At 45.6% G+C, this 11,276-nt stretch overlaps 1 protein-coding gene across 1 annotated transcript in view; it reads left to right on the forward strand.

Moving 5' to 3' along the window:
- Positions 1 to 9,947, forward strand: part of TTC1 (tetratricopeptide repeat domain 1) — a 48,373-nt gene extending 38,426 nt beyond the window's left edge. Inside the window, exons 7-8 of the mRNA XM_068980558.1 lie at positions 2,130 to 2,184; positions 9,378 to 9,947. Of these exons, the coding sequence (XP_068836659.1) occupies positions 2,130 to 2,184; positions 9,378 to 9,511 (189 nt within the window). The 3' untranslated portion in view covers positions 9,512 to 9,947. The remainder of the gene's footprint in view (positions 1 to 2,129; positions 2,185 to 9,377) is intronic.
- Positions 9,948 to 11,276: the final 1,329 nt, after the last annotated feature.

Genomic DNA, 11,276 nt, shown 5'->3' on the forward strand with positions numbered 1-11,276 from the left:
GCTATTTAATCTTCATTCTAAAACTGTTGTCTTGTATAAACCTTTGACCTCTAGGGTTAACAAGAACCTTTTGTTGCTGGACTAGGGAAACCTTGTCTGCTTATAGGTGTACAGTTTAGTCAAGAGTGAGCCTTAATATTATAGATAATAAATTTCTGGTTTTCTTTTCCTTACTCAGTCACCAAGGTTCTACTCATTGTCATATGTGCAGAACATTTCTAGTTGAAAATATCCTAATCTTTTTATCCCTCTTAAAATGACTCTAGTTCTTGTCCGTGTCACTAAAAATCCTTTTCCTTCTAAATGTCATATTTTCATGTCAATAGTAAATTAAAACTAAATAGTACTTGTTTTCCTCTCTTTAAAAATAACTGTATATTTGTGCCTTTACCTTTATCATCACTCTCTATCTCCAATGCATAGAGTAATGTGTACTCTTAAGGATTTGCTGCAAAATTGGATGTGTGTCTCACTGCCCCCAAATAATAGGTGTTCAAATAAGTTCGACTCACACCGGCTTTAGCTAACCAGGTTTCTTGATTGCCGGACTTTTCAGAGGGCATTAGAATGGGAGGTCTGTCCTGAACCCAGTATGTAGCAGAGATGGCAGGAGCCAGAGAGCTACAGGCGTCTTTTATTTAGCCAGACTTTTTGGTTTTGTTTTTTTAATTGAGGCTAGTTACCAACATTTTAAAATGGAAAGAATTTTTAAATGGATAAACTTTTATCCATTTCAAGTGGATAAAATTAAATGGGTAAAAATCTAAGTCGGGCTCCTTTTGAAAATTGGAAAATGTGGACATGCTGGCTGCTCCTTGAACTCGCACATGCTGGCGTGGGGCTGGAGTGCTCCGATTACATGGCTGAGCACACCAGTGCTATTGCCTTAACACCCGGTCCATTACTTACTTACGTTTCCTGTCAGTCCCGAGGGCATCTGAGCCCCTACTCCACAGGATCTCCCATTTAGTTCATGTGTTTTTCCACCAGGCAGACCTGAGAAATGTTGACTCATCTTCCTGCATTCATATCAATATCCTAGGTAGTTTGGGTTTTGTTTTGCTTTGTTTTTATACCCACTTGAGGTGAGTTCCTTTGGTCACAACAGGTCTTTTATTCACCTAGAAATGGAGCAATCGGAGAAAAGTTCATTTGGGTAATTAAAATACATATGTAATTTGAAAGCAGTTTTAATCCTTTATCTGACTTTTAATGTATCTGAATGGTGTTAGGATTAACTTAAATTGGACATGAGGAAAGGGAATAGAGTACTTAAAATCTTGGCTAAATTCATGGTGGCCTTTATCCTTGTCAAATTAAGTGTTAAGACAAAGGGAGCCTTTTATTAAAGCTTGTTGTTATAGGCGTAAAGAATTTATTTTATCTTGAATTATTGCAACAGAGTTAATACTGGAATTGCAGAGGGTGTGGGGGCAACTCCAGAGCTAACAGTGCCCAGAGCAGACCTGCGGCTCTCAGCTGGAGGCGGTCTGGTTCCGGGGGACATTTGGCTACGTGGGGGGCCGCTTTGTCATGGTGGGGAGGGTCCTGTTGGCATCGCTGAAGGCCGTGGATGCTTTGACCACTGCACTGTGCACAGGGCAGCCCCAATAGCAAACTGCCCTGTCCAGACTCAGTAGTACCAGGTTGAAAAGCCCTAAGCTGGATGATCATTTCGGAATATCTCATATCAATCTGATGCTTTCTCAACAATTAAGTTACATAAAGAAAGGACCTCAAGTTAAAAAATACAAGTGAGCAGAAAATATATATAAATATCAGCCATTATCCCACCACCTGAATATACCACTGTAAACATCTGATGTTTATCCTTTCAGATATTCTGTGTGTGTGTATGTGTATGTGTATTTTTCACCAAATTTTTATCGAGGCCCTCCTGAGTCCACTCCAGTGATCCAGGAACTGTGTATAGCATTGAACCAAACAAAACTCCTGTCTCTGTAGTGCCCCCACAGAGAAATATTTGGGATTTTTCTATAGTTAGTGGGATCATATATGTGTGCTTTAACCTGATCTCATTTTCACACAAGGTTTGTAAAAATGTTTCTCAAATTCGAAATAAAGCCAAAAGATTTTCACAACCATTGTTTTGGTGCTTTTTCCCTCAGAGATTACCTAAGCAAATTGAAGAACGGAATGAAAGACTGAAGGAAGAGATGTTAGGTAAGTCTGCCTCCCTTACCTTTACCATAAATAGCTCAGCTGGGGGATGCGGCCATCCGTCCTTTTATTCATCAGAGGAGAACTCAACAGTTGGAAACAGCTTTGAGGCCCTTCTGTGGTTCAGTACCAGCACCTTGGGGCTTGTGAGTTATTACTCAGTTTTGACTCTAAAGGACCAATGTGGTTTAGAGTGGATATCAGCTTTTCAAAAACTAAACTTCCATTTTGCTTTTATTTTTTTGGTAAGTTTTCCTGCCTTCAAAATGCAAACATAATTAACGCCCAACCCTGGGGGTGCCACCAACCTCTCTTTCAGATCATCAGTTTCATAAAAACAGTTGAGTTTGTTCACTGAGGAAACAACTTCAGTTTTTAAGTTCATTAGGATGCAATCAGTACAAGCGAGTACCCTGTGAAAACCAAGGGGATTTTTGTTTTGAAAATAATGTTCAGAGACCCTTTAGTATTTGAGAAGACATGAGAGGGTAAGAATTAGTAGTAAATGGGAAGAGGGGAAAAAACTGTGTGGGTGGAGTCAGGGGAAATGGTTTCATTTGACCCATGTTTTAGTTAGTTCTTACATTGGCCAAACCGTGTTTATGGTTGGAATTAGAGGGCTTGTCGTTGTAAACAGTCTGCTTGACCAAGAGGAGTAAAGGTTCCTGGACAGAGACCTGCCCAGCATAATCTGCTTATAACCTGTGTGATAGTTATCTGTTCATGACCTCCTGTATGTTTTCCTTATGAAGAATCTATATCATGAATTGCAGTCGCATGGGCCAAAAGGAAAGATCACTTAAAATATATTGAGCCTGGCCATTTAAGGCCTTTAGGCATCAGTATCAGAGAATGAGACAAATTTCCCAAAAGATCACTGACAGAGTTGATTGAGGAGAAACTACTGACCTAGTAAATCCAAGTGTGGGCCCTGCTGGGTGGACTCAGACTCCTAGGAGCACTGCTTCAGACATGGGCAGATCTGTGGAGCCTTCCTCATTTCTTCCAAAATTGGCTTTTTCTCTAATTTACATTTTTAATCAAATTTGACATCATGTTTGAGCCAAAAAGTTATTTTGAAGGTACTTTTTCTTCAAAGAAGGAAGAAAAGAGTATTCCTCACCTGTTCACAATGATTATTTATTTTAGCAAAAAATAATTCACAGTGATTATTTATTTTATTTGCATTTAGCTGAGCTGGATTTTGTGCTGAAAGAGAAGACTTGGTGAGTGACTGTACTGGTCACTTAGGCACTGATCTCTGGGTCCACTGTTTTTAAATCACCATGAAACAATAAATGGATAAATATAAACTGAATCTTACTGCCATCGTTGGTTCCAGACGGAATTAAGTTCCGTCTGTCCTTGTCACTCAGTTCTCATAAGCTGATGTTTCTTGTCTTGTGGTTTTGGCAGTTACTTATGTTGTTCCTTTCATGAACAACTTAGCTCGCTTGGTAAATCATACGTCAGTTTGTTGTTACACATCAGTAGTCTGAATGACCAGACTCCTTTATTTTCTTCATGAATATGATGACAGTGAATAAAATACTGCTTCTTGGTATCATCTCCCATAGGAGAGCCTTAAAGGGAGAAGTCACTCTCAGCATTGTATGAGCTTCCTGGTGTGTTCCTTCCTCATTGCAGATGAACTAGTTTTGATTCGTGCACTTTGAGATCCTTGGAGGCTGGTCTCCAGATGTGCAGAGCCACCTCACTTACTCAGAAGTCCTGTGCAGGCTTTTTGCAGTGGACTGCATGACTTTTAGTTTGTTCAGTACTCTTGATTTTCTTTTCCTTTTCTCTCTGTAACTTGACTTCCTTTTTGTTGGAAATGTACCCCCCTCCTTGGGAAAAAAATTCTAATTGAAACTATGAGTGGGCAGAACATACTTACTCCTCACTTCTTAGCCTGTCATTTGTAAATGTCATCCTTAGAACAGGAGTGGCCACTGGTCATAGTGCCACAGTCCTTGCCAGAGAGGATGATTGTGCTGACGTTAGATTAGAGGAAAGGGGTCAGTCACTGGAGTGTTTACTTGTTTGCCCTCGTCTCTTCTCTGGGAAGACAGCCTCCCTGTTGTAGCCAGGGAACATAAGGTTTAAAAGGACTGCAGGGTATAGTCAGTGGTTTGATGAGGTGGGAAAGATGCCCTGGACAGAGCATCTAGCTTCTGTTCCACCCATTCCAGATGATCTGTCTTCCCACCTCAGCTGAGAGTCTGTCCTGACCTGGAAAACCTAGAGCAGAACGTGAAACTCATTGACTCCCTCAAAGGTCAAGAGCCGTGGGTGAGGTGTTGCCCCAGTGACCCTGCCTTTCTTTCACTAGCTTCCAGCTGCTCGGCACACACGGGGGCCTTGTTCGCCATCCAGTCCAGCATTCCACTTGTACCGTCCCCTCCTTCCACCTTCTTGGAACATGTTACCAGTCCCCTGAGTCCTGAAGTTACTCAGGTGTTCGTTCCTGTCCACTAGCATCCTAAAGAGTGTGCATTTGTGAACTAAATTAAGAACACCACCTTGTATGGTCCATGTTAAAAAGTGAGATGTGGAGCTGGAGGTAACTTGTTCATGTCATTGTAAGGGTTCTTTTGACTCTTCCTTTGCATTAGGTGCTTCTGTGCAGGTGATTCAGGTTCCTAGAATCTGGTCGCTCCCTCGCCTGTTACTGTCCCTGAAAGCTGCTGCAGCCATGCTCCTTTCCCACATTTTTCTTCCTGCTGCACTCCCTAGTCCTTAGCTCAGACTGTGCACTTGCCGTGCGGTGGGTCTGGCCAGCAGAGAGTCTCAGCCAGCTCACGTTGCTGTGGCCCCTCAGTAGGGAGGGCCAGTTTGGGGTTTCAGTGCCCTCCCTGTCTTTTGCCTCATTTCCTGGTTGCTATTCCCATAGCTCCTCCTCTCAAGAGAATCACTCCTGTTGCTTTGATAGTTCTTGGTAGGGAACTAACTTCCACTTTCACCCAGGAGCTAATATATAAGCGTTTGAATTGGGTGTAAGTTTTATTTTCTGTATTCTGTGCTGTCTCTTAATTTGCCTTTTGCTCAGAGGACATTAGGAGTCAGCTGCACAGCTTAGTTTCCTGTCTCAGAAGAGGAAATGCAGTGTCAGGATTCACTTGTGTGCAGTCTGGTTCTCCTAATAGAGGATCTATTCCACGAGGCCCAGACCTCAGTGATCTTGAGAAGGTGAAAACAAACGGTCTTCCTGCCTCTCCTGACAGTAAGCTGACTACTGCATAGTCACTATCTCCAAAGAGAAGTGATGTATAACAAGTCAGTTGGTTTATTATAATACAGTGTTGCTTGCAGACACAGAAATTTAATATTTATCAGAACTGGATCCAGTGCCAAGCCTTGATCTCAAGTGTTCTTTTCTGAGCCCAAGCACTGTTGGACTCTTCTCTTTGCCATGGGATCTGGTCTGAGAGATGAGACCCTTACAGTTAAGGACATGTGGACACGTTCAGGCTGAGTGGGTGGTACCAGGTTTGCTACAAGTGGAAAGAAGGGAACCTGATTGATTACTGCCCAGATAAGGGGCAGGTGAAATCTGGCAGCCAGTGGAGAGTCTGGGAGATGGGCCAGATGGCAGATGGTCCTGTCTGGGGTCTGCAGAAGCTGCTTGAGTCTCTGAGAGTCCAGCCTGACTGAGCAGCAGCAGGAAGTCTGTGAGCATGTGATCGTGTACACAGCTGAAAGCTTGCTCTCGCTGAAGGTGCTTCTCTACCACCATCGTAAACAGGGTGAATTGGGCAGACACCACAACTTGGTTCTACCTTAATGTTGGGCTCTGTTTACTAATGTCCCCATTGGTCCTACGCTGATTTTAGAGCGTCATCAAATTGAACTGTAGTTGATTTACAAAGGTGGCTCAGCAGAAGAAAAAAAAAACCTGCAGTGCAGAAGAGGCAGGTTCCGTCCCTGGGTTGCGAAGATTCCCTGGAGAAGGAAATGGCAACTCACTCCAGTATTCTTGCCTGGAGAATTCCACGGACAGAAGGGCCTGGCAGGCTATAGTCCATGGGGTCGCAAAGAGTCGGACACGACAACTAAACAAACCATCAGCACCATTGTGTTAGTTTCAGGTATACAGCGTAGTGATTCGATATTTTTGCAGATTATACACCATTTGAAGTTTTTACAAGATAACGGGTATAGTTCCCAGTGTATCTTTTTGCTTATCTATCGTATATATAGTAGTTTGTGTCTTTTATTTCCATATCCCTAATTTCAGAGCTTCTTTACCCGACAGCATAGACATCAGCTGTTTGTTCAGTGAATAAATGGCCTCTTTCCTGTAATGTTGCACTAGCTCTCTGTCAGAACCTTTGGGTTTATTCTTCACTTTGCCGCACAGCATTATTAACACTGAAAGCTGTTCTCCAACTATCAGTGGCCTTGGCCGCACCCTCCCACCTTCCTTTCAGTCCTATGGACTCGCCGCCCTCCCGTGCCCACCTGTCTCCCGTTTTCGCCTGCACTGCCTACTCCCTCTGTCTCAGACCATTGCAGTCCTGCCTGTCCTTGGCAACTGAAATGCAGATTCACATACACCGCTCTGCCGGGTCCCCCGCTTCCTGCCCAAGCTGGAGGGGATCATCTGCTTACTGACTCTCACAGCATTTTACATCTCGACCATGTGCACTGGCTTGTGTGTGTGTGTGCTTTTCCATCAGACCTAACCTTATTTTGGTATAAAGACGAGGTCATGTATCTTTGCATCCCCCACTGCACATACGTACTTGGTACATATTGGTTAATTCAAGTCAGGTAACCTCAGGTCTTCTCTTACATGGAGACTGTTTAGCCATGTGTCTTTATTATGTGTCTGGTACCTGCCAGGGACTTTATGTGCGTTATCTGTTTGGCAGGCAGGCTTCCCATCTTCTGTTCTGCTGTTCTGGTGGTAATAGTCAAGCTGTTGTGGAATGTTATGAGGGCAGAGATGTGAGAATAAAAGGAAAAAGTGATGCCACGTGTGTTAGGTTGGGACCTTGGAGAAACAGAAGCAGAGATTGGATTAGAAATATGAGGGGTTTATTGGAGGGAGCACCTGCAAGGGGAAGTGAGCAGAAACAGGGAACTGGACGTGACTGGGATCCCGTCAGGTCCCTGAGAGGAGTAGGGACCTGGGTCGGAGAAGTCCTGCCCTGCAGGTTAGTCCCAGGGACGCTTCAGCAAAGCCACTGGGGAGCCAACACTACCTGTCACAGGGGCCCCTGCTCTGTCCTGCAAGGCTGTCACTGACTGAACAGCCGTGGGACCTGCGACCTTGGCGTAGAGGCGCCCTGCATCCAGAGAAGTATGTGTTCTGGCTGCCACTCAGTGGAATCAGCCAGGCCAAGGTCCCCAGCTCCTCATGGTACAGGCGCTTCAGCCTGATGGGCAAAGCGAGGGCCAGTGCACGGCCCCTGCTCTGTTCCGTCCTCAGTGTGAATACTCGTGCCCTGGCTTCACTGCCATCTCCAAGGTACAGGGGCCTCCTCACCACCTTTAGTACCTGCTCCCATCCTTCTGAGCCTCTGCCCTCCTGAAACGCCTGCCTCACACCCCTGCACGGGCCTGGGGGCTCCTGCACTCTCCCCAGTCTGTGTCTGCCTGCTAGACTGTGAGCATCTCAGAAGTTACACCAGAGTAACTCGTACTTTTTAGATCCCTGTGCCTCCTGTAGTGGACACCAGATAATACACGCATTTGCCCTGGAGACTGTTGTTCTGGCCGTGGACTATGGCCATGCCATGATCCCTTCCCCCGGGTGGTGGCCCCAGGCTTGGGACAGGCACCTCCTTGCTTCACTCACTCTGTGTCAGAGGAGCCAAGGATTGTGCCAGCAGTGACATTTTATTGGGCTTCTTTAAATGTTTGGTTCCCTCCCTGTCCTCTTTCTTCAGTCCCAAGACAGACAAACTGCCAGCGTTCTGGCTGACTCACGCTCTCCTGGGGAGGCCCTGTCTTTCCTGGCTTCCTATTCACACATCCGTCTCCTGCCCCACGCGGGGCCTCTCTGTGCTGCCCCTGGCGCGCAGGGACAAGGCCTGTGCAATGACTCTCCCTCCAGCAGCAGCACTGAGCACGTGTGTTCGGATTTGGGAAGCCTGTCTGGAGAGTGGTCAGTCTGGGTTTCTGTGAATATGGTGAGCTTTTCCTGGGGCTAAATCTCAGACTGAGTCCAAAAGTTCTTTCCAAGAGTTCCCAGGAAAGGCCTTGGCATTTAAAGGCTTGCATCTTTAAGTTCTTTACCTGGGATTTATTTCAAAGGGGGAGATCTCAGAGCAGCAAAGCTGCCAACAAGGGCAGCAAGGTGAGAAGGAACCTGTACCTCTGATGAGCAGGGGTTTCTTTCTCTTTTACCCTCCTCCTCCTCTCCACTGGAAGCAGACCTGCAAGAAAAATTAGAACAGTTTAGAAATGATTGAAATGCGTATTTACCCATCCTAGCCAAGATTTTCCAAAACACCCTCGTTTCAGATTTTCATCCTGTTGCCCCACAAATCCCAGTCTCCCAAATGTCCTGGAAACTCCTACTTGTGTATAAGCTCCATGTCCCCCTTACATGGAGAATCAACATAAAAATCCATGGTTATGCTGTGTGTGTGTTCATTTGACTTTATGACATGAACTCACCTTGTGATTGACAAAGAAAGCCTGAAACTCAGGGAGGGAGACTAGGCTGTTGAGGTTGATGGAGCTGTGCAGGAGAGCAAGATCTCCCGTTTGGAAGCTGAGACTTGACTTGGAAAAGCGGGAGGCTCTTGAGTTTCAACCTCAGGTTCAGTAGAAATCTGCTGAGTGGAATTAGATTCAGCAAGTGGCTCTGCTGTTTCATGGAGAACAGACTTGGAGGCGCCTCGGCCTTCCCCGCCAGGCTTGGCCTTCAGTCCCTGGGGCAGCAGCTCATCACTCAGCCCAGAGAGCCTGTTCCCTAGGGATTCTGGCCAGTGTGGCCAAGAAGTTTTGCTGTCCCAGCAGGGCCCCTTGTGCTCATCTGTGCAAGCGATGGCTCAGGTGGATAGCACTGAAATGACTGCTCTGCTGTTGGTACACTGGGGGCTGAGGGTTTCATAATTTTAAAAGCAGGAGTTTCTTTAACTGCAGAGGAATACTCTATTTTGTAGTCAGATAGGAAGGCAGTTGGAATCTCCTGCTTCTGCCAACTCCCTGTTTTTACTGGACTTTTTGCTTTTATGTTGCAGGTAAACTAAAAGATCTTGGGAACTTGGTTCTCCGGCCTTTTGGACTCTCCACAGAGAATTTCCAGATCAAACAGGATTCCTCTACTGGCTCCTACTCCATCAATTTTGTTCAAAATCCAAATAACAACAGATAACAAAGATAACAATAGCTTTTAAAGCTGGCTTGGAAATTGTATGCTGCTTGGATTAGCAAGGGGAAAGGCCCTGCCAGTGTTTAACTTCTAAAAGCATCTGATCGCAGAGACAGGCTGTCTCGTAGAGCCCAGTGCTCCCTTCTCCCCCTTGTTTTACGATCAGGGTGAAACGCACTTCCTGATACAGTGAGCCTAATTTGATTTCCATTTTATGGTGGTGTCTGTGCTGCTGTTGCCCTGGTTCCGGCTGTCCTTTGTTTTGTCCAGGAGAAAGCCTGCTTATCGAGACTTGCCTGCCTGAGCTCCATAAACACAAACCCAGCTGGAGTCTCCTGGGCTGAGCAAACCTGCCGGGCAGAGACCCCCCGGCCATGCGTGATGGGGTCCCCGCCTGCTGTCCCCTCACCCCGATCGCACACACTGCCCTGCGTGGGCTCCAGCATCTCCTGGTTTCCTCTGGTAATAAATGCTTTCTGTGACAGTCTGAGCTGGGTTGTGAATTTTGTCCCCAAAATAACAGCTAGAGCAGAAGGCATCCTGGCTGTAGGAGGCAGTGTTGATTTCAAGCAGTGTTACTGGAGTCCAATCCTCCCAGAGCCTTAGCTGCTACCTTGAAGACAATCTGGAGGAGCTGAGCGTCCACCATGTACTAAGATTCAGAAACCCCACCTCACAAGCTGTCTCAGGCCTCTCCAGGTTTGTACAGATGCTTATGAAATCAGTGTTTTTGACCAAGTAACCAGTCTTAGTGATTTCAACTTAAAATAACTTCATTTAGGAATGCTGGTATGTGAATCCCAGAACAAAACCGTATTCTTTTAGATTCCATGAACCCAGAAGTTTCAAAGGTAGTTTTCTAATCCTCAGTGCTGTTTAAAAGCTTTTGATTGTTATGGTTTAAGTGTTAAAAGCGGTGACATTCAGGTTTCATGTTAGAAGTGAAGTATACATATAATTCTGTAAGTGACATGCAGTAAGCATGCTCCCAGTGTTAAGAATTGTGCTGTTGTTTTGATCAGTTCCTCAAAGCCTCTTAGCGTGTGCTGTTAGGCAGTGGGATGGTCTGCTGTATACACTCTGTGGCTCCCAGGTTTTCTGGCAGGGGCAGCATGAGAGACCTTAGCTCCCCAACCAGGGGCTGAACCCATGCCCCCTGAGGTGGAAGCACCAGACCCCCAGGGAAGCCCTGTCTCCTAGTTGGAGATCACATTCTTCATGCAGTTTATAAGGGGGAAGGGGAGAAGGGAAAAGAAGGTGGTTCATTTTGCTTTGCTGTCTTTATGATAAATCTGGCGTCTAATTTTTCCCAGAAGGTGTGTGAGAAATCACACACGTAGCACAGAAACCTTGGCTGAAAGCTGCATGGTCCGGCTGGTGGCGGCACGTGCTCCCCGTGCAGCAGTGCCCTACTGGCCAGCACGCCACGCTCAGACTATGTAAGGAGGGGACCTCCCTGGCAGTCCTATGGTTAAGACTCCACGCTTCCACTGCAAGAGGCGTGGGTTCAGTCCCTGGTCAGGGAACTAAGATCCCACGTGCCACACCATGCTGCCAAAAATATAAAGGAAAAAAAAATTCAAAGAGCACTTTATGTGGACTAATCTCTTTATATTTATCAATATTTATATAGAAGTTAAAATAGAAATTTTAAAAATATTCCTTTAAAATAAAATTTATTTTTCGTTAATAAGTTATTTCATAACCACTATGAAAAGTTTTGACCTCGTAGACACCTGAAAGGGTCCCAGGAACCCTTGGGGCACCT

This window comes from Capricornis sumatraensis, chromosome 9 (genome assembly GCF_032405125.1).
Source record: "Capricornis sumatraensis isolate serow.1 chromosome 9, serow.2, whole genome shotgun sequence".
Classification (NCBI taxonomy): domain Eukaryota; kingdom Metazoa; phylum Chordata; class Mammalia; order Artiodactyla; family Bovidae; genus Capricornis; species Capricornis sumatraensis.